The following is a 24,672-nucleotide window of genomic DNA, read 5'->3' as shown; positions in this document are numbered from 1 at the left end:
GATAAAATCTTGTCATTTTCCTGTTATGGCAGTATGTATGCATGGGCACCCATATGCAAAGTTGTAAGGGGGGTCTCAAATATTTTCCATGTGGTTTAACTGGATATTTTTCCATTGGAAACTGATTTCACGACAGATTCGAGTCATTAAAATTTCACATTTTTAATAACTTATTCATTAATGGCTGGAGAAGAAATGTTTTTACATTTTTGCAAAGAAAAACATACTAAAAGCAAGGAAGTTCTAATTTCAAAGGAAGGGGGGGGGGGGTCGAGCCCCCCTTGCCCCCCTATATGGGCTCCCTTGTATGTATGCAACATTCAAAACACAGCTACCTTGATATTATCCTGATATTTAGCTGCATACACCCTGACAGTCAATATTGTGGCAGCTTGATGACAGCGTAAATGGAGTAACATAATAATGCTGAGGCAACATTGATGGAAGATGATATTACCTGATATGTCAACCTTCATGCAATATGGAGGAAACATCATATTTTCCTTACTAGGAGAGTATGGAGTACTCATCATGTCAACAATGAAAATGATATTAAATTTTTCGGGTAAACAAGACAGAAATTTAAATTTAGGTTCAAAAAGCACAAAAATTAGGTATGAAAACAGAACTTTACAAAGTTTTCTTTTGCTATAAGCTGTTTGAACACTGGTCACAAATTGAAATTTACTGAGGCCAAAATTATTCCTTGGGCCCTTAATCTTTAAAGTTTTTTTGGGAGCTCTTTATGCAATAACGAAATTAAATAGTATTTGCAATGGGTCTTTTGCTCCTTATTTCTTGTTTTGCTAAATGGTCTCAAATCGTCATTTTCTAATATTTGTATGGCCAATCGTCGTTCAGCAAATGCTAATTAATGCCCTATTGCTTTTGGAATCATCTCATAAGTTTTCAGCCTTCACAATTAAAATAGTCTCGGCTTTCTTTGCTTAGCACTGACGAAGATGACGATTGCTCTTGAAAGCTGATTTTAAAAGTAGATAAGTATTTTTTGAGCCAACGAACATTGTGCTATTTCAAAATGTCTCCCCCCCCCCCAAATGACCAATTTTCAAATCACTAGTATTTGTATAGAACAGTTAGAAGATCACAGGATGTTAACGAACACCAGGTACTCAACCAGAAAATGAGGAGTTCAGATCACCTTTAGAGTTTCCAATCCTAAAATCCCATGGGGATCCGACATGATATTTAGCGGGATTAATCACATGGGATTTCCAATTCCGTAAATTTCTGTCATGCAAGCGTCTTCCAGTTTTTGCCCCTCATAAAATGAGTATTTTCACAAGTATTATCTGAAGTTTGAATCCCCTTCCTCCTATATATGCAAGAAGAGCAAGAAAAACTGATTCTGATATTCTGAACAGTGGGTTTACCATTAAGAACACAATAAAAAGAGAGAATATTTTAGTGACACGGCTGATTTTTAAAGTGAGAGGTAAAAATAGCAAACTCAACCAAAAATTTTACTGTGTGACTTGGTGAAATAAATCAGCATTCACCCCTTGCAGCAATGAATCAAATGCATTGGTACAATGACCAATGTTAATGAAGCAACGAGGATATTCTCAATGCAAGTTAAATTGAATATAGCAAAACACATGTCCAATAGACATTGTTTTTGTCCGAAATTTGCAGTTTTTGAGCAAAAAACTACGCATATGAAAAGTAAAACCTTTTTTAGGTGGTGATGAAGGTAATCGGGAACTTTTGCTAAATGTCCACAATTATTTAATGTCAGTGGAGCCACTGCAAGTATTTCATCAAGAGCACTATTTTTTGAGCAAAAATCTTTTCCTATCCCATACGAGCGATGCTTTATTAAGACGCAATGGACTTTTTAGGGCACTCTATTGCATTGCAAACAGTAATTGCTAATTGAGATCTGTTTTTGTACATCTCTACAATTGGTGTATAGAATTTCAGAAAACCACTAATTGAAGTAACAAAAGCAGTCCCCTTCCTAAAAAGATCAAATTTTTCTATTTGAGATTAAAATTTAATTTTTTTAGAAGAATAAACAATCTTGAAATCAAGCTGGATTGAATTCGGGGTGGGATTGGAAACCCTACTTACCCCTAGAACACTTGGTCTTGAGCCATGCTACCAATCCAAGCATATTTACTAGCTATTCCCATGTACAGAGTTAATAAAAGGATGGAAAAAAGATGATGCTTTACAGAACTATTTAAATACTTACCTCTGTTGACACTACGTGTTGCTAAGAAAGAAGATGGAAAATAACTTTGTATACTGATAACCAGAGGCAGCGATCGAGACTAAAAGGGGGAGGGACAAATAAAAAAAACAACTAAAAGTCATATGATTTTTAGCGGCAGCAAAAAAAATGAAAGAGAAAAAAAAACAGAACAAAGTTTTGCTAAGGCTGGTTTGACACTTCTGCTTGTTTTATAATTTCTAGTTTTGTTTCCTAAATTGGGGGAGGGGGGGGAATGAACCAAAAAAAGACTGCATGGGGGTGGGGAGGGGTTTCAGGTGCCCCTCATAGATCTTAAAATGAAATAGATGTGCCTTCTCCCCACTTTTCTCCTCAGAACGCGCGTCAACACCCCCCGTTGGACATCATGTGATCAAGGGACACCTCTCACAAGAAACTGTTTCCCCTATCGAAAAGAATCACTTTGCGCCGCGATCATTTGCACAATTAGGGGAAATTAACGCATTTAACCCATGGGCTAAATGCTTTAAGCATGGGTTAAACCCCATGGGTTAAACTCCCCTTTAAGCATGGGTTAAATTAAAGCATTTAGCGCATTATTAAAGAAAAAGGGAACACTCTGTCCCTCACATAACACCTCATATTTTTCACTAAAAGTAATAATTAAAAAAGGTAACAATTTTTTTTTTCATTAAGAAATCGCAAATGTATTTGTTGTACTTTTGCAAAAAATGTCCTTTGTTACTTTTTAAGTTATTACTTTTTAATGAAATGCAGGACAAAATGACAGCTTTTTCATGGAATGGTCCATTAAATATTTTCCTAATCATAACTTTTGAAGCAGGCGCACAAGCTATTTAAACTTTTTTTCAAGTGCTTTAAATACCGAGTAGAAATAGACCTCTTCAAAAATCTTAAACAAAAATTGACCTTATAAATTTTCTTTTATTTCAATCAAATTTTTTTAAATACAGATAAATGGTTTCAATGCGTGCTTTTTCCCACAACTTTTGAAGCCAGTGCAACAATTTAACATAAAACCCTATCTAAAGCCATAAACCAATTAGAAATACAAATGTAAATAGTATCGAATATCAATTAATTCAATTAAATAATATTCTAAGATTTGCATGCGTTTCGCACCAACACTCTATTAGCCAAACAAATAGCTTTGGTTTGTTCCTGATTTTTAAGCAACTTCAGTACTGAGAAAATAAATTCATTTGCAATTATAAACTACATGAATGGTCATTTGACTTCCGCCCCCTCCCCAATTTTTCTTTTCTTTTTTTTTTCGTCCTACAGGATATGATAGTTTCGACAATTTAAACTCTAGGGTGAAGAAAACTAGTGATTATTGTCCCTCAACAATATTAATTTTGTCACTTTCCTACTTATTGGTCTTTGTGAATTATTTTCATTGTTTGAATTGACTGCGCGATACATTCTAATGCTTCAATATTTAGTAACGATTAATTTTATAAACTTGTTAACGAGAAAATCTGCTGCTTGTTTCCAACATATCCTTATTTAAACTTAGAAAAACGGAATTAGAAATTTTTCTCATAACTCTTGTGGCTTCATGAGTAACATTATATTTTTGTGTTTTACTCCCAAAACTTTTTCACATTCTCGCTCAGTTGTTCTTCACAAATGTACATATTTCAATGGTTGCAATCTTGCAATAAGTTATCATACTTGAATGTGTCTCAAAATTCTTAAATTTTATTATGCCTATTTTTTGGTTTATTGTAGTTAAGACTGCGTTGCACTCGTTGCAGTTCACAAAAAATCCAGCGTAGTCAGAAACATCATTAATATACTGCGTCATATTAATTGAGATGATTTCTGAATTTTCCAAATCGTCGTCAAAGGAATCGGAAGAAAAGGCTTTCTTTCAAAGCATTTTTGTTACGCTTCAAATTTAATCTTAGCATTTGAAGGTTGTCAAAATCAGCGCAATTTAAAGAACTGAACTCCTTAATTTCTGTATGAATGAATAATCTTTTTTTCGCGCTTTGAAATTGTCCGATGATTATTGTTGAATCCCCCCTCACAACCTGATCGCACTGAAAAAAGTTTCAAGGTGATCCCGAGTAAGCTTATAAGTCATTACGCAGTTTAGAACTGGAATTCGGGCACCTACATACTTTTCATATGTTCCCAGTACACTTTTCAATAGGGAAATTAGGAAACTTAAAAATCCAGTTTTTCGAGGACATACTATAACTCATTTTTCATTGCTTGTTTTTAGTGATTTAATATAATGCTCGGCATCTACAATAAATTGCTTAAAATATTCTTAATTTCGACTCTGCAGGGGACTTTTTTTGCCTTTAGCAGAAAGAAAGATTTCTGTTACTCAGAAAGTCTACTATGTCTTTATTTTTTAATAAAATTGGCACCAGCATCGCATTCATCAAACCCTCTTTCGCTAGAAAATCTCAGATTCACACATATAGAGATTTCTCCCATAAGTAAAATGAAAATCTTCAGACAATCCTAGACTTTTAACGACGCTTCACATTGTTATATCACTGCTGCCCGAGAAGAGGGAGACACAATGTCCCTTGATCAAGTGATTCTCGGCAGAATCATGATGACCCCACTTTCTCCGGGCGAAATACGCTGCGCTGTAGGAGAAAGGCCTATCTATCCCTTTTAACCCATAACAGGGGAGGTAAAAAAATGGGACATAACGGGAGGTGCGGTCACACAGACCGCGCTACTTTTAAATTTTTTAAAAATCGTGTAATTGAACTAATTTCGTGTAATTTGGCATAAATGTTCACTGAACCATTTTCTGCTAAGGGAAAAAATCATTTTTGCGTTTAAAAATAAATTTACGCTCTTTGAGGAAATTTTTCCGGAGCATTAAGATTTTTCGAAAAAAATGGTAAGTTGAAATAAATTATTTAAAACTCGCAATAAAAACAAATATAGTATTTATTAATGAATGTACCTTGGCTATTTAATATGTAAAGAATATTTCAGTACCAGAAATTTCGACATTGCACATTACAAAAAAATTTTGACAGTACCTGAATTTGGACAGTTTTGCATCATGTTTCCTACAGTGATTCAGTCCTCATCTTCCCTTAAACAATTATTACAAAGCTTTTGTGTGCATTCTAAGCAAACAGGGTATTTACATGATAAACATAAGTATGATGTTTTCCTTTTCTTGCTTGGTGGGCATATATGACACGTTTTCCTTGACTTTAATTTTGTTTCTTGTGCACACTGCTCCGTGTTTTGTGATATTTCTCCTTTTCCCAAAATCCGTTTTATCGTCAGGCGCAAATTTCGATTTATTCTTGGATTTTTAACTCTTGTATGTAATTGTGGTAGAACTAAATCCCTAGCTAAGGTTTTTAGAAATGCCATCCTGGTCATTACCGAGTTTTGAGGATATCCTTGGTGCAAAATGTAGGCCTTCACTGTGCTCATATCTACTAATCGATAGAATAAAGCCATAGGCCAACGAGTTGTTCTTCTGCTGCATGAATGAACAGAGCATTTTTCGTCTAATGCATCTACACCACCTTTCGTTTTGTTATAGAAAGCAATTATTTCCGGTTTTTCTGTTTCCGGATCTGTTTCTACTGAATGATGCATAGTTGACACCAAAACCACAGCTCTTTTCTTCTTAGGAACATACGAAATCATTGTAATATCCTTCATAAAGCCATATAATGTAGACTTCTCTTCTCTGCTTTTACATGGAAGAAAATTTTTCTGAATTTCTTTTATATTTTTTTTTAAAGTTCCAACGTATGTCAGTCCATTATTTAATAATTCCATGGTAAGTTCTATGGAAGAAAACCAATTGTCAGCTGTTACATTTCGGTTCGAGTGAAAAATTGGTTTGCTCAACCGTAATACAGCCTGACTTGGTTTGCTGAATTTTTTCCAATCGTCTTCTACACCAATTTCATTAGAATTTTTCCCGCAATATAGATATGCATTGTAAGCATAATTATTTCGTGCATCTGTCAAACACATAACTTTTAACCCATATTTAACAGGTTTTTGGGGCATATACATTTTAAAACGACACCTTCCTCTGAATCCAACAAGCATTTCATCAATGCAGGTGCATTCACCTAAAGTATAGGCTTTCTGAGAGTTTAAAATAAATAAATTCATTACTTCAGAAATAAGTGCTGCAGGGTGTAATTTCTTTCGTTCTTCTCTATTATCTGGATTATCAAATCGTAAATTTAAAGGCAAAAATTTAAAACGTTTCATAGACATCACTGCACGAAAAATATCACGGCCAGTTCCATCTGTGGCAAAAAGGCATTCCATGTCTTCGTGGTTTGATTTAAAAACTGATGTGTATATAAGCAAACCCAAAAGTGCTCTCAGTTCATCAATGTTTGTGTTATCAATTTCACCTTTAACGGTATCATCCACATTTTTTCTCTTTCTTTCGATCCTTAAATTTGTCCATTTCACAATTATGCACAAAAGTTCATCAGTAAAAAGCAGCTCCCATACATTTTTTGGATTTGGATCATCAATTTTCCCATATGGTCTGAGTCCAGGAAGTTTTATTATGTTGCGAGCTGGAGTTCTAACATTTCCATTAGGTTCAACCGAAGACCATTTAAATCTATTTTTACCATAATAATAATTCACGGAATTACTAGTTTCTTCTAAATCAGGAGAATCGTCCGGATCTGAATAAATTTCAGAGTCTGTGGAGTGGGAACTTTCACAAATAAAATCATCATCACAGTCATCTTCTCCACTAAAATCACTACCAACTTCGTCAAGAATTTTTTGAAGCTCCTCTGCATAGCGCGGATCAGACGCATGAATATATCTCCGCGGACCTAACTTGAGAGCCATGAGTAGTAGGGCCGAAAATAGTTACACAGCCGGGGAGGTGAGGTCTCTCAGACTGCTACTGAAGAATGTAGCGGAATTTCTACCAGATGCATGTGCCAAAAAATACAAAGAAGCTAGGAGGGTGTTCAAGGTCACAAAAGGATAAGCTATTGGGAGAAACCATTCGATCTGACCAAATATGAGTTAAGGGGTGGTGGGGTAAACATTCGAGCGGTCTGTGAGACCGCACCTCCTCTGTTAAGGGTTAAAGATCTATGGTGCCCCTCCCTGAATTGTCGCCACTGCTGATAACTGAGAAAATTATGACACTTAACCAAATAGTGTCAAGAAATTCACACTATTTGGTTTAGTGTGTACTTACCTCTGTTGACACTTTGTGTTGCTAAGAAAGAAGATGTTAAATAACTATGCGGAGAACTGAGAAAATTATGACACTTAACCAAATAGTGTAAACAAATTTACTGCATACTGGGAAATTTATTAACTACTTGATAAATACTTAAAGTTGCTAACTCGAAGACCATAGAACAGTCAACACAGTACTTAAGATGAAGACTACTTGCGGGAAAGGAGGAATTATGAGAAACTATCATGTTGAAATGTTATCTGCATGACCAAATCTAATGTTAAAGTAATAGCATAAATACTGCTATGGGCAGGTTAAAAGCAATAACTGCAAAAAAAAAAAAAATCCCCCCATTTTTTTCACCTATTGTACATTATCTTTATTGTAAAAGCTTGCTTAGTTGCTTCCACTGAAAAAAAAGCCCCCCCCCCCCAAAAAAAAGTCTAATTCCATCCCATATTGTTTTTACAAGAGATTTAATCCAAAACGCATTTCTTCAACTATCGTGAAAACTCATTTTTGCAGATACGTTTACTTGCCCACAGCAGAATGCATCTATAATACTAATCTCACAATTTTCTATTAACTTACCCAAAGGTTTTTCTAAAAAATACTCATGATTCATGCATTGTTCTGCTGAGTATCTAAACAGAAAAAAATTTAATTAAAACAAATATAATAACATATAAAACAATGACAAATTTCTAAACTCTTATGACACACTTACCTAGTTTCAGGGTTGTAGAAGAATATTCTCTCAAGAAGCGAATGGCAAATTATAGTTTGCTTTTCAAAAAATGATCTAAGCCTATTCACACTAAAATGAAAAGAGAATGTTGATTTTTTGTAAAAAAAATTTAAATAGGGAGTAGGTTAAACATGTGAACTATCTTTTTATTTCTTTATTTAATACTTTTTTCTGAAAAAATAGCTATTTCTCACAGCAAAATACTCAAGTGTTAATATTTTTTCATTTTGTCTTATAAAAATGTTGATAATTTTAATTAAATATTTCTTTATTTTAAGGCAATTAAAAAGAATGACTTTAATCAGTCATATGTGCCCCCATGAAGGCGGGACAAATGATCTAAATTGGCATAACCAACAGGCACATATTATATAGAAGTGGTTGTAACCTACTATGTATAAATTTGAATTGAACAATATTCTATCATCAAGAAAATATTTTGTACACACAATCACATATATATATATATATATATATTCACAGTTGACTTAAAACGTTTGGCAGCACAATCTGATCTAGTCCACCGATTTATATTTTGATAAAATTTCATGCACATTACATTAATCTAACAGGAAAGAACTGCAAAGACACTACTCATTATACCTCCTCCCTGCTCCCACCACACACACACTGAATGTTTCAGGCAATTTCAATACCACATAATTTCTTTGGTTGATTGCTGTATCAAAAAACTGAAGGTCATATTTGCTTGTTTACACATAAATGTCACACATACTTCATTCTACTTTAATTTTTCAATCTGAGTAAATATTATTGCATAAACATTCAGAAAGGTCAGTTTTGTATCAGGTGAGCTCACAGTTTAGTAACAGAATCTTTAGCTCTCATTATCATCATTCTCATTTAAGTCTCAGAAACAGAGTTACAGTACAACCTCGATATCTCAAATCTCTCGGGAAGGGGTAAAAATTCGAGATATCGAGTTTTGAGTTATCAAGATTTTAAAATAACTACACTAATAACTCTCACAATTACACACATGTACGCTATATGCATTTATATATGTACTATTGGACCACTTCGAATTACGATACATAAAGTAGTCTTGAATATTTTACTAGATTTGAAAATTTATAATTGTTGAAAGTGCACAGGATGAGATTTTAAAATGAACAACAATTTCAACTTGTTTTTTTCACCTAAAAATTTAAAAATTCTAATTTTATCTTCAACCAGTAACCACACATTCAAAAAGTTCTCAGCAGCCATTTTGTAGGAGTTAAAAAAGCAAAATGATTGAAATGAGGAACGCATTTTCCATTTTCGCTTGAAAACTGACGGACGAAAAAACGACCCCCTTTCCTAAAAACGGACAACAAATGCACAAAGATTCTAAACTCTGGGGGAAACACAGCACCTCCCTCATACCAACACTCCCCTATTATCTTGCCCCAATCCTCTATTCACAAAATTTCCAAGAAAAGGGATGAAAAACATTAAGCAATTGTCCCTGGAACTGGTTTTACTACAAAAATTGCCAAAGAAAAATGACAATTGAAACTTGCTTCTGTGCAAAAATTTCGACACATCAAAGGTTTCGAAAAATAAATTTCGAGATAACTATGGAAAACACATAGGAGTTTTATAGAAAATGCTGAGTAAAATTTTTTTTTCCCGACACATCAAGGGTTTCGAGATAAGGAGGTTCGAGATATCAAGGTTTGACTGTATGTATTGCTCAATACATTTGCACAAATGAAACATTTTTACACATAGATTTGAACTTCACTCCCAAAAATTTTAACTATGAATTATTTTTATATCACAATTTTTAAATTGTGACTTATTTGAGTATAAGGAACTATTATGTACCATAATATGAGGTATCAATACAAGTTTTCTATGATTTTGAAAATAATGATTTGTATGTGTTGCTGGCGTGACTATATAGTCACACCTGGTACAAGAACATTTAATTCTTTTTCAGAAAGTTGATACTTCATAATATGATACATAAGGGTTCCTTATATTCGTATCTATCAGAATTAAACGTTGAAGTGTAAAATTTGGGGGAAAAGTGCAAGTGTATATGTAAAAAAGTCCCACCTGTGCAATTGGATTGAGCAATATTTTGAGGACAACCATATTTTCTGATAGGTTCATTTATAATAATTTATTCAACAGGTACAGGATTTGGCATTAATACCTCCAATATTTGGAGAAGGCCCTGAGTGAGTTGTGGTGGGGATATGGTGATGAAACTAGTATCAATTGATAGCAGTATGTGTGCCATTTACAGTAGTAGGAATTTCATGGCTCGGTACACATTGTCATGAGTTGTGGAGGAGTACAACGCCTCTTCCAGATAGAAATGATAGGAAAAGGACAGTAACTGCAAAATGTTCTCTTTTTTTGTATTTTTGTCATCTATTGCTTGTTAGTTTTATTGCACAAGCTTGCATATTTGGTTTCTGGGAAGCACAAAGAGCGAAAAAACCCCATTTAATTAAAAATATTTTCCTATTGTTAGTATTGAATACAAAAAATAATTTTTTGAATATCTTGAAAACTCATTTCTGCAGACATAAGTGTGTATTGTCCCACGGCGGCATAATGTTCAGGTACCACTTTTTAGAGCCACAGGTACTGCACTGTAAATAAAAGTGCCTGGCTGACCTCAAACCTTTACAAAGCTGGAAAAAGTAGCGCATGTTTGCTAGAGCATCCATCTAGGAATCTCCAAAGCGTTTATCAGATAAGCATACAGGTGGCCAGCAGTTTTCTGAGAAGAATGAAAGAAAAATACTGGACAGTGATCTTCCCAAAGTGAATAGTTTTCCTAGCCGAACAATATCATGTTGGCGAAGTTGGAACAAAATGGGAAATTCTTGTTGAGTTGCAACCAAAAAACCATCATTGTGATTATATTCCTCCACAACACATGACCATTCTCCACCACACCGTGTCATTGCTACTATAGTAAATGGAATGCATACTGCTATCCATTGACAGCTCTTTCACCTTAACTCACACAGAACACTCTTGAAAATATGGGAGGTTGATGTGCCACACCCTCTACTTATTGCTCTGGAGAAAAATGTTCTTTATTAAAAATATTATTTCCTTATTTCTTTTTTCTTTCTTTTTCTTTTTGACATTCAGATGTTAGATTTGTGCAATAAGTGAAGACTTTTTTTTCCCTTTTGAGCAAAAATATTCATTTGTGTAACATAAGAAAGGCAAAAAACAAAGCATAGGTTTGAATTGCAACAATACTTACGGTTGAAGATAAATGTCATAATCTTTTAAAAGTGGCAATTCTGTGAATCCCTAAAAGGAGAAAAATTAGGCTACAACATGCAAACACAATAAAATAAGAAGGATTTTTTTTCGAAAGTAAATATTTACAAAATATGAGCAGTTTAATTTAAAAGAAAAAGTCATTTTAATTCTAAAAATGATCGAAATATTGTGCTAAAATATGAGCCATAAAATGAGACAGAGTAAGTAAAAGTATGAATAAAAGTAACAAACAGAGTTAAAAGAAAAACTCATTTAACACCAGCTTCAAGTTTGCTGAATTTTTGTCACTTTCATTTGCATTCTTTCCTTACAATTTCTCATTTTAATATTCAAGTCATTAAATTATTTAATTCTTTTTTTTCTTTAAAACAAAAGTCTAACTGTGGGATATCAACTTCTTCATAAATACACCATGATGTGTAAAAGTTGTCTAAGATTTTAAACCCAGTAATTACAAGAAGAAAATACTATTTTTAGCAAAAGAACAAAACTTTTTAAAAATAAGTTTCACTTTTTAACAATAAATAAAACTAAACTTATCTGTCTAATTCATTAAAATTGCTTTCCTTGAACTAGTTTGTTTCTTAGGATGGTTTAAAAAGCATTGGAGAAGGGAGGATTAAGAAGTGTGGTGAGTTTAAAAATAATTTTAAATACCTTCAGACAACAGGATTTGCTGCCAATTTTAACAGTGAAAATAAAAGGGAAGTCAAACAAGATGTGAAATTTGATTGGTGAAATAGACTGTCATCAACTCAAATAGTAAGATACCAGAGAAAACAATTGCAAAGACTCACCCTTTGAAGCAATGCAAGCGGAATTTTGCAATTTAACGGATTGAATCCGTCTGGTTCTTTTAAGCGCATTTCTGTTAAAACAGTCAAAAAGAGAATTGTTTGTTTATTTTTTGCTGAAAGCTAGAAGAAAAGCTTAAAATGATACCTGACTTATGAAGTTTGATGATATATTAAGCAGGGTTTGTTGTTTTTAATCAGTTTGATTTAAATCATGATTTAAATCAAGTGATTTTTAAAAAAAAATTCTTGATTTAAATCAATCAATTTGAACCAAGCGATTTTTTTAAAGAAAAATCATTAATTAAAATCAATTGATTTTATTTTTATAAACTAATTATGCCTTTTTTGAATGTATTGCTCTAAATTTAAATACACTGCATTATACTATCTCAACTTCAAAAGGAAAAACTACATAGGTTCCTCTTTCTGTGTGTGTAACAGATTTTCATTCTTGCAATATTGCTTTTACGCCAAAGTTTGCAGTTTTTCTTATACACCATGACTAATATAGTTAAGAAAAAAAAATTGTTCAACATATTATTTTAAACTAAAAACATACATGATGATGGAAATCTTATCTTTAAGCAAAGCATAAAACAAAATCATATCTTATCTAAGCATTATAACACCTTTATAAATTTTTAAAAATGTAATGAATAGTTAGAGAACTTATCTTAATTTTGAAAGTAAGCTGAATGGATTCTTCTATTGTATGAAATATATTATGTTTATATAAATGTAAAGTAATTAATATCTTCAAATTTTAGAAGATTTATAAAAAAAATTCGATTTAAATTAAAAAAAATCCGATTTAAATCAAAAAATTCACAAACCTAATATTAAGGAATTACAGCGTTCCCATGAAAAATACCTTTCAGAAATAATATATATTATTTTATTTTAGAGCTATAGCACAACCTCATTCATCTCGACTAACTGGAATCAAAGAAGATCTGGATGATCAAAAATCCAGATAGTACGGGAATGATCAAAGCAGATCTTTATATAAGCAGACTTACCGTTCAATACAAAAAAAAACATATTTTATAACGAAACTGCATAGAATTGTTTATAATGCATTTTAAAAAAAGGAAAAAAAGAAACAATTTTTTACATATTTTTGTAACAAAAGATTGTTCCACTATCTTTTAGTTCAAAGTTGTGTGTTGTAAGAATAAAGCACAATCATCCTAACAGTTTTTCATTGTAGTTCATCAACAGTAGTGCTAGTTAGATTATTTGATCTGGATAATCCAGAGATTCGGTTAAACGAGATTCTACTGTACTTGGACAAAGAAATGTAATAAGGAAAGAAAATGTATTTCAAAATATTTTTACACTCTCTTCCTTCACAAGGCTTTGAGAAAAGAAAATTTTAAAACTTACAGGCCAAGTATCTTCAGTAGGTGTGCCTAGACAGTCAACAATTTTTCTGATCACATCAGTGTCAGAGTCACCTCGAAATAATGCATTTCTTAAAAGAAGCTCAGAGAAGACACAACCAGAGGACCTAAAATAAAAACAATACTAAATAGGGAAAGAACTTACTAGACAAAATCTAACACTATGAGTGATCATGTTCTTTGATACAACATAATGAATAAATATAAACATTTTTCGTTAAATAGAATATGTTGCAAACATCTATAAATTTTTTTTAGTAAAAATGTTGAATAAAAGAGGAAAAGATGTTAAGCCTAGTTTCACAGATTTTATTTTTGATGTAACTTGTTAAAACATTCAATTTTGGACCAAAAAAAAAGTGATTTAAGTTTTCTAACTTATTGAACTTGTGATTGTTTAACTAAAGTGTCATGTTTGCAGGGGTCATGCCACAGACTGCACCTCTAAAATTTTTAGGGGTGGGGGAGGGGGTTTCAGGGGCATTTTTCATTTGGGAGGTCTTGAGGGGGTGAGCCCTTGTTTTATGAAGGGGATGGAGACCCCTGTGCTTGCACACACATCTATAAGTCATAGCAAGTGTATTTAATGAGATTTCAGAGTTAAAGGGGGATATCAAACCTTTTAGAAAATTACAAATAAATGTTTTGAAACATACTTTTAGGAAGTAAATTCCTTAACATGAATTTATTTACGTTCGTTGGCTTTAACAACAAGAAAAAGTAAAAACTGAAACATTTTTAAAAGTAAATAAATAATAATAATAACAATAAACAAGCAGTACCCCAAACAATTTTTTAAATTGTAGGTGTATGTAATTACTAGTAATTTGGGGGGGGGGGGGACAGCACTCCAAGTGCGTGTGTACATATGTTTGTGCCACAAAACATCAATACACAATCACAACAATATTTTAAAACCATTTATCAACATTTAACAGTTCTCTAAAACAATGGAAAAACTAATAATGAAGAGATTAAAAATTCGTTTTGTATTTTACAATAAAAAGTTGTTGAATCAAAATTATGAATTGTCACAGGCAGTTTTGGACAACTTCTTTTAAACTTGCAAATAAAAATTAACAATAAATTTGTTTTAAAAGGTACTATCATACATGTATTAACCTTTTTATAGCATGCATCATAATCAAATTAATTTATTATAATAACTATCCATCAATGTTTCTGGACACATAATAATGTAAAATTAAGTATAAAAATTTTAAATATTTAATAGTTTTAAGAAAGTTAAAGTAGGCAAGTTAACCTCGCTGCTGTCTAACAAGTATCCTGGTATATCAAAAAATAAGTAAGTAAATAAAGCACTTTTTTACCATATATCCACAGTATATGTGTACTTTGTGGACCCAAACAATATTTCTGGTGGTCTGTACCTAAATTCAAAGACAAAAAGAAATATAAGTTCAAAACCTGTTAAAATTACACATTGTATATAAGAATAAAATTTTGTTGGATAATATTTAATGCAAAGTTTGCTAGGGTTGGCTGAAAAAATGATATATTCAAGAAGCAACTTTTAATAGCAAAAAAATTTGCATATAGCCATCTTAAGTATGGGAAAAATTATTTTTAAAAAATTGATATTTATGTTTCCAGATTGTAGATTGGCTGCAAAATTAAAAAAAAAAAAAAGGTTAAAAATGGTCAATTTTCAAACATTTTTATGAAAATCCAAATGTTTCCTTTTAACACTGTTTTAATAAGCCTTTGAAATTACTTGCATTCCTTTAGTTTTTAGTTCATGCATAAACCATAAAGTTTCGTGAAGTTAACAAAAATCATTTTGCACATTGTAGTATTTCTTCTTTTTATTTCCAGTTATAATATTTTTGCAATAAATGTGCACTATACTGCTCTCTGTTTGAAATTTAGTTGCATTTTATTACACTAACAACGCAGAGCTCAATACAAGTTGGTGGTTGCACTTTGTAATCCACCCTGCAATTCCCAAGAAAAAGTTACTTATAGCACTTGTGCATTTGTTACAATACCCACATGATACCACAACTTACATTTACAATACCCACATGCAGGGGCGGACTGGCTGACTTTGACCCAGTCGGCAAAGGAGTATTTTGGCCCACCTCTGTAAATTAAAAAAGTTAAATTAACTAGATCCGAACCTTGATTCTTCCAAGTCGAGCAAAGACATTAAACTTCCACTAGTTCCTATTTTCCTTTAAGTTTCTAAATCAAGTTTTGAAGTTCTAAAAAAAGAAAATTTTGAAGCACAAAATAAAGCGAACACTGAAACATTTTTATGTACCTTCAAAGAAGGATACTAATAATCATAAGTCCGAAAAGGCACATCTTTAGGCTTCTATACTGACAACATAGGAAAGCGAAAAGGGAGGAATCAGGTGAGTTCCCCTGAAAATTTTTCGAAATTGGTTGATCTATATAGGCATAAGAAGAGAGGAATCGGGAGAAGGGGTTCTAGTTCCCTTCTAAGCGATATTTTGAAAGTTGATGTCAAAAAATGCCATTTCACAATTTTCGGTAACATTGAGGAGAGGGAAAAGAAGAGGTTCCTTGACGATTTTGTTTTCTTAACTTTTTTTTCTTCAAAATTTAAGTCTATTTTAGTCTATCTTTGTATGCAATAGAATGTTGAGGACTTTTCCCAGAAATTCTCCGAAATGGGAAGTTTTAGAAATGCAATTTTAGGTTACCATCGGTAAAATTATTGGAACAGGGAAAAGCATCAGGAGCTCTCTTCGAAGACGTTTCGACTTTGAACTATTAAAAAACGCATAACTAGCATTGGTCACGTTTGACAGAGGAGGAGACTCAGTGATCTCATTTGGAAGCATTTAAAAACTGTAGTACACTCTACCCAATTTTAAACTACATTTAATTACTATAGGGACGCTCCTTTGGAATTTTTCGACATTGAAATTTCAATAATATAATCTTATAATATATTTGAAAACATTAAAAGGAAAGGGGTCAGGTTTCCCCAAGACTTTTTAGGAGGGTGCCGTGCCCTTCCACTTTTAAGCTATCCTTTGATCCTTTACATGATCAACCCCCCCCCCCCCCCCCCCCCCCCCGCCCCTTAAACAAAACTTCACAAAAGCAAAATTTTTTCAAAACATCGAGTTTCACACAAGCCTGTCCTTGAAACGTCACTCTCTCGTTTCAATCACTTATCCACAAGAATCTGATTAGAATATATCTGAATGTTTTTTGCATTATCTTTAAAATTAAACACAAAAATTTTTTTCAATATTTTAAAAGTAATTACCGTTGAAAACGCATGAACTTTGTATGTACCTAGAAACCTAAAAAATAAAAGAAGCACATTTTGTGTTCTGCAAAACTTCTCTTAAAAAGTACCCTTTTATCTGAAAGCGCACTACCCCTTTTTTGGTCTGGGGGGAACACGCGTTCCCTCTGGGCATTTTTTTTCTGAAACTGAAATTTTAAATTTGAAGCTATAAATATTTTGAGCTCTAAATTTTATGCTATAGTGCAGATAAAAGAGTTATGGAGCTCTCTCACGAAAATTTCAAAATATGAAATTTTAAACTATCTTTAGTAACTTTAAGGAAATGGCGAAGGTTTGAAGACTTTGTCTAGCAATTTTTGATAGACATAGTATGTCAATCATAAGTGAAGGTTTATTATCATTTTGTATGTTAGATAACATTTTACATATTTGCAGTTTTCATATCATTGTTCCTTAACGAACGCTAGAATCCGTGACGTAATAGTCTTGGAATAGACAACGGCACGTGTAGTGGGCGTTGCCCATGACGTGACTAATTTAACGTCGATTCTTCTTGAACATGTGACGTCACGTACACACGCTTCGGGCTTGGCCACTGAAGATCACGATCAGGTAGCATTGAAGTGAAGATATGCTAATGAGATTCTGAATATAAGCAAAGCGGTTATCAGTTGATCTCGCTCTCACTTCTTGCACAGCCTAGACGCGTTGGCTCATGTCAGGCAAGCCACCTTGCTGTCTGTTCAGCAAGCTTAGGCTGTTAGCCTTTTTTTTTTGTTTAATTGAAGTAGTATGACGTTTGTCCATTGAAGACTTCGTTCTTCATGAACGATAGTCGGGTCAATTGATAATACTTATTAGTCTAGGTCAACGGGGTATTTGCAATAATGATATACTTATCCTTATTTACTTTTTGTCAAAGCCATATACTTTGTTTTTTATCTTTTAATAAATTAATTGATGTTTAATGAGCTATTCGTCTTCAATTATACTGATTCACGAACTCCAATTTCACTCTGCTAAATATATTACGTTGTTTGGGCAAGAGTTAGTTTCAATCATACCTTCCCATCCAACAAGGGGTTAAGGGCCCAGATTGCCTTTCCCCTGTAGAGTTCTCTGAAAGTGAATCAGTTGTAAATTTTTTTGAGAATAAAATTTTATTATTTTTTTTTCGAGCAAATACCGCTGTGCAAGAAAGTTTTATTCGGGGAGGCCGTAACAAGCGATGTGTAAGAAAATGGTGTTAGTCGTTTCCTTTACCGATGTTCTTCAGTCAAATTACGAAATTTCATAGAGATCTCGGATGTTTGTGGAAAAGCTACACTAGTTGATATTTGAAGCGGCAATTTTTTGGAAGTGAACTCTTTTTCTACCTAATGGAACTGTAGGTTTTTTTCATCCAAGACTATTTTTATCGCGCATGCGAATTTAAAAGTCAAGATTTATAATGGCTACTTCTGGGGTTACCATAGAGCCACTTACGAATGAAAATTATACGGAATGGGCAATAAATGCAAAATTCCTTCTTATGGACAGGAATGCGTGGTCCATTGTAGATGGATCGGAAAAAGTGCCCGTTATCAGCAAAGAAGCCGAAATCACCGCTAGAGATGTTCGCGATTACGAAATACGAAGAAGAGCCGCGCTGTCAATTATTTTTTTAAATATCAACCAAAGTTTAAAGAAAATCATTGAAAATATAGAAGATCCTGCGGAATCATGGAAGAAATTAAGGGATCATTTCTTCCCTAATAATCGATGTGTTCAAATGCAAAATTTTAATCAATTAAATCAGTGCCATCTTGAAAAGGGCGAAAAATTAAATTTATTCGCCGCTCGCCTTCAACGAATTTTTGATAACATAAAATCAGCTAATCCAGAGTTTCCCGAGGATTACCTGACGTTTCACCTTCTCCAAAATTTACCTAGATCATATGACAATATTGTCCAGAACATTCTCACACGTCCTGCACCTGAGTTTAGATTCGATAAGGTTGTCATTGATCTGATAGTAGAAGAGGGTCGCCAGAACCTTAATATGGAGAAAGAAGCCAATTCATATGCTTATATGACAAAGATTATCTGCCACTCGTGTGGCGAACAGGGCCACATTAAGCGTGTATGCCCAAACCGGAAAAAGTGTCATCCGCCACGGAACCACCAAACGACTCAACGAGGTTATCCCCGAGAAGTCTCACCAGTCTCACCCCAGCAGAGGAGTGACAGACCCAATAGATGGAACCGAAGTAGAAACCGAAGTCGAGGTCGCCGATGGAATTCCAAAGGACGGAGACGGTCATTTTCCAACGACAGACGTGAGTACGAATTATATTTTGTCTCTGAAGCTAATTTAAGTCATTCAGGCACAGGGCGATCTAGGAACCTATTTACCTTTGATACAGCCGCCTCTCATCATTTTTCCTTTAGAAAGGACTGGTTCGTGAATTTTGAGAAAGTTCGGGATGTTCGTATGGCGGTAGCAGTAAAGGAGAAAACCTTTCCAATTGTCGGAAAAGGAGATGTTAAAGTTAATTTTGGTGAAAAAACTGTAATTTTACAAAATGTATTGTATTCTCCCCAATTACGTCGTAATATTTTATCTGGTACTAAATTTGACCAGGGTGGTGCAAAATTTGTAGGGGGAGGAGGTTTCGTGGAGGTATCTAGCCAAAAGGGTCCAATTTTTAAAGCAAAACTTGAAAATGGCATGTATATTGTTGAAACTGTGGATAATGAAATCTCTGAGAGTAATCATGTAGATAAGAATCCCATTCCTGAAAATAATTCAGTAGATTTGGAAACTTGGCATAAGCGATTTGCTCATGTGAACGTAGATTCTATCAGACAAACCGGTGATTTAAAATCCGTTAATGGTTTACCCAAATTTAAAAGTATAAAACTAAATTGTGACAATTGTAAAATCGGAAAGTTCAAACGCGTTAGTTTTAAGTCTATAGATAATATTCGGTCGAAACGACCGATTGAACTCCTTCACGCTGACGTTTGGGGACCATATAGTGTCAAGGGAAGGAATGGAGAAAGATATTATTTATCCATAATCGATGATTTTCTCGGAGATGTTCACTTTATCCAATTTGTAATAAAAGCCTAGTTCCTGAAATTTTGAAGTACCATATTTTAAGAGCAGAAAACTTTATTGGTAAAAATGTAAAATTTGTAAGAACAGATAATGGGTCTGAGTTTGTAAACAATGAGTTTGATGATTTTTGTAAAGAAAAGGGCATAAAGCACGAATTAACTGTACCATTTACTCCGATGCAAAATGGAGTAGCGGAAGTCTTTAACAGGGTGGTAGCTAACGCAACTCGCGTAATACTTCAAGAAAGCGGATTACCACAAAATTTCTGGCCTGAAGCCATGTTATATTTTGTCTATACGTGGAATCGCGTCTGCCACAAAAACCAGAAAAAGACACCTTTTGAACTGTACGGAGGCAGAAAACCTTCGGCTCGTCATTTAAGAGCATTTGGCACAGTTGTATTCGTAGCTATACAAAAGAATTTAAGAAATAAACTCGATGCAAAAGCTCAAAAAGGAGTGTTGGTCGGTTATGCTTTTAAACGAAAAGGATATCGTATTTTTGTTCCTGAACTCAATAAAATTATAGAATCCATAGACGTGTCCTTCAAAGAAAACACTTTCTACAAAGATGAATTCGCGAGCGTAAAAGAGAAAGAAAAAGTTACCCCAAATTGGCTCTCACTCAAGTCGAAAGTTCTGACCTTGACGAGACGGCAGAAGAATCTGTTTTCAGTGAGGAGGGGGAAACTAGTCAAAGCGAATTACAATCAGAATCAGAAAGCGAAGTTGACGGGAAAAGTAAACCTTTAAAAAGTGTAACTTGGGTTAGAAAAGTTAGACCCAGGACGGATAGTTCTAGGAATGATATTTATTTTTTGAGAAAGGGAAAAATACCAGATTAAGATCCATGCATGATGTTCACAAATATTGCAATAAACATAATATCGCGTATGATCCAAATATGTTTAGTTTCGTAGGTAAGGACCTATTTGAAGGTGAAATTTCCGCTAATAGACCAAAGGTAGATTTGAATTCTTCATGACTAGCGGAGGATATTAAAGTTCCGAGTACTTACAAACAGGCATTAAAATCAAAAGAATGGGATCAATGGAAGGCATCAATGAAAGAGGAATATGACGTGATGTTAAATCGCGAGGTGTGGAAATTGTCTGAATTGCCTGAAAATACGGTACCAATAGGATCGAGATGGGTTTATTCGGTAAAGAAAAATGAGGAAGGCCAGGTAGTACGTTTCAAAAGTAGATTATGTGCTCAAGGTCATACTCAGATCAGGGGCCTAAATTTTTGGGAGACCTACTCTCCGGTGGTCCAATTCGGCATAATTAGATTTTTTTTCGCACTATTGGTAGTATGTGAAAAATGGATGCATGTTCAATGTGATATTAAATGCGCGTATTTGTATGCACCTTTAGAGGAAACCATATTTATGACACAACCTCCAGGTTTTGAAATTAAAGGTAAAGAACATTTATACTGTAAACTCAAAAGGGCTATATACGGCTTACATCAAAGTGGCCGTTTATGGTATTATGAAATCGAAAAAGTTTTGTGTAAAATTGGTTTTTCTAAATTTTCAAGTTGTAATTGTGTTTATTTCAATGAATATGTAATTTTACTTCTTTATGTCGACGACATTGTTTTATTTGGTAAAAATGAATGTTATATAAAAAGCGCAATCAACATGTTGAATGAATACTTCGATCTAAAAGTATTAGGAAAAACACGCAAATTGCTAGGGGTAGATTTCTTAAACGAAGAAAATGATTTGTGTTTAAGTCAATTGGAATATATTCAGGAAATTTATGAACGTTTCGAAAATTTTAACATTCCTGTAGCATCTTTACCCATTAGCAAAGGAGTCATTTATTCAAATGTTGATTGTCCTAAAACTGATGATGAAGTAAAAGAAATGACAAAATATCCGTATAGAAATTTAGTAGGTTGCTTAGCATTTGTAGCAAATAGAACTCGTCCAGACATCGCATATGCAGTAAATATTTTTAGTCAATTCCAATCAAATCCTGGTATAATTCATTGGAATGGCCTTGTTAAATTACTCGGATATGTTTGGAAAACGAGAGATTTAAAACTAAAGTTACAATGCAGCAAAATTCAATTGATTACTTTCTCGGATTCTGACTTCGCGTCAAATCGAGACGATCGCACATCCTTAGGCGGACAAATTGTTTTTCTAGACAAATCGCCGATTGAATGGCGTACATTTAAACAGAAAAGTGTAAGCTTATCCACTATGGAGGCTGAATTTGTTGCAATGACAGAATCCGCTAAGGAATTGATGTGGTTTGATAGGGTATTAGATGAATGCATCGAAAATAAAGTAATCAAAAGATCTAAATTTAAATCTATTCTTTTTGTTGACAATCAAGCATCAATTGATTTTGTAAATTCACCTATTGAAAACCATAGAAGCAAACACATAGATGTGAAACTATTTTTTATTAGAGATCTAGTTTGTAAAAATGTTTTTGACATTAAATATATTCGAAGTAAGGAAAATTTGGCAGATATTTTCACGAAATCTCAAATCCGTTTTGAATTGCAAACATTTATTGAAAATATTTATTGTGAACAAAAATAACATTGTTTTTAAGAAATTTTTTTTCCCCAAATTTTGAAAATGTTTTTTGTAACTCTTGACTATTCGTATTTGCACTTACATCATATGATATTTTTCATGTTAAATCTCTTACAAGGTGAACAATTTGATTGATTGTTATCTTCGTTAAAAGTCAAGTAAAAGCCACTAGATCGTTTTCCAGTGGGGTAATTGATGAAGTGATTAGGGTTAATTAATTTTTGAACGGGAAAAATTGTAAAATTGTTAAAATTACTTTTTCGAAATATTTAATTTTTTTACCTAACAAGTATAAAAATATTAAAACTGGAATTTTAAATGGTCACAACTTTAAGGGTCAAATTTTTAAAGGACCAAAAGTTTATGATAATTTCAAAAAAAAAAAAATGTTTGAGTTTCTCTTAGCGATGCAGAATGCTTTATGAGAAGTTTAAAATAGAACTCAAACATAGTATATCAATTTTTTTTTTCAAAAAGTGAATTTTATCATTGATCATTAGAAATCCTAGAGTTTTTTTTTTTATAATGTATTACGTATGCTGATTTGAACAGTTACTTGTGTATTTTTTTTCATGTTTTTCAGACAAATGTGTACAAGGAACTTTCAATTGAGAAGAAATTTAAATTGATTTAACAAGATGAACTTTCCTCGAACATGAACTGTTTTTTTGATGTTGTGTTTCTCGGACGTTACGGATCTCCGGAATTCCTTTTTGTTAATGTTGAACTAAGTGTTCTAATAATTGTTGTTCTATTAACATTGTTATTGTGTTTTGTAAAAGGATATGGCTAAATTTTTAAAGATTGTTTAATATTATAGTTTTCAAATTTTTTTAGATTATCGAAATGATAATGGGGAGGCCTTAATAGACATAGTATGTCAATCATAAGTGAAGGTTTATTATCATTTTGTATGTTAGATAACATTTTACATATTTGCAGTTTTCATATCATTGTTCCTTAACGAACGCTAGAATCCGTGACGTAATAGTCTTGGAATAGACAACGGCACGTGTAGTGGGCGTTGCCCATGACGTGACTAATTTAACGTCGATTCTTCTTGAACATGTGACGTCACGTACACACGCTTCGGGCTTGGCCACTGAAGATCACGATCAGGTAGCATTGAAGTGAAGATATGCTAATGAGATTCTGAATATAAGCAAAGCGGTTATCAGTTGATCTCGCTCTCACTTCTTGCACAGCCTAGACGCGTTGGCTCATGTCAGGCAAGCCACCTTGCTGTCTGTTCAGCAAGCTTAGGCTGTTAGCCTTTTTTTTTTGTTTAATTGAAGTAGTATGACGTTTGTCCATTGAAGACTTCGTTCTTCATGAACGATAGTCGGGTCAATTGATAATACTTATTAGTCTAGGTCAACGGGGTATTTGCAATAATGATATACTTATCCTTATTTACTTTTTGTCAAAGCCATATACTTTGTTTTTTATCTTTTAATAAATTAATTGATGTTTAATGAGCTATTCGTCTTCAATTATACTGATTCACGAACTCCAATTTCACTCTGCTAAATATATTACGTTGTTTGGGCAAGAGTTAGTTTCAATCATACCTTCCCATCCAACAATTTTTCGATGTTTAAATCTGAAAAACACAATTAAAGGCCTTGATGCAAGAACCAGCTACGTCCAGACTCACTCATTTTTGGTAAGATCAACAAATAACATCAGTGCTCGGTAGAAGGGCTAATATCTTTCCCACATTACTTACTAGAAAGTAGAGGTTTGAGCTTACATTTGTGTTCCGTTGTTGTAGCAATCGGAACTTCTCTATTCTCCACACCCAAAGTGTATTTAAAAAAAAAATTTTTGCACTAAACTGGTTCTTGCATTAAAGTTCTCCATTGTAGACTTAAGACTCGTTGGTGACTTCAGGACTACAAAGAGACTTCATACCTGAAATACTTTAGGTACACCGTTAAGTTAAATCCGAGCCTGATTACAACTAATGTTGCTCAAAAGAAAAAAAACCTTGCCCCCCCCCCCTCGATTTCAATCTGCCTATGTTCAGGAGCTCGCTCTTCTAAGTCGAAATTTTGTCCTGTTTCAGATTCAGTTTATCGTAGTCTAGATTTGCTCTCCCATACGCGATTCTGAGAAGAAAATACTCGTACAGCGATAAGTTACAAT

General features: G+C 33.4%; 1 protein-coding gene across 2 annotated transcripts in view; it reads right to left on the bottom strand.

Moving 5' to 3' along the window:
• LOC129224019 (cyclin-dependent kinase 10-like) overlaps positions 1-24,672 on the bottom strand; it is a 63,143-nt gene that overhangs the window by 959 nt on the left and 37,512 nt on the right. For both annotated transcript variants that reach the window (XM_054858415.1, XM_054858414.1), the window contains 5 exons: positions 14,944-15,003; positions 13,596-13,719; positions 11,390-11,439; positions 8,128-8,217; positions 7,992-8,044 (listed from right to left, as the gene is read on the bottom strand). In XM_054858415.1, coding sequence (XP_054714390.1) covers positions 7,992-8,044; positions 8,128-8,217; positions 11,390-11,439; positions 13,596-13,719; positions 14,944-15,003 — 377 coding nt within the window. The remainder of the gene's footprint in view (positions 1-7,991; positions 8,045-8,127; positions 8,218-11,389; positions 11,440-13,595; positions 13,720-14,943; positions 15,004-24,672) is intronic.

The sequence above is a fragment of the Uloborus diversus genome, chromosome 6 (genome assembly GCF_026930045.1).
Source record: "Uloborus diversus isolate 005 chromosome 6, Udiv.v.3.1, whole genome shotgun sequence".
In the NCBI taxonomy this organism is placed as follows: domain Eukaryota; kingdom Metazoa; phylum Arthropoda; class Arachnida; order Araneae; family Uloboridae; genus Uloborus; species Uloborus diversus.
Note: the sequence above shows the minus strand (reverse complement) of the source record. Positions and strands in the feature narration are given on the sequence as shown.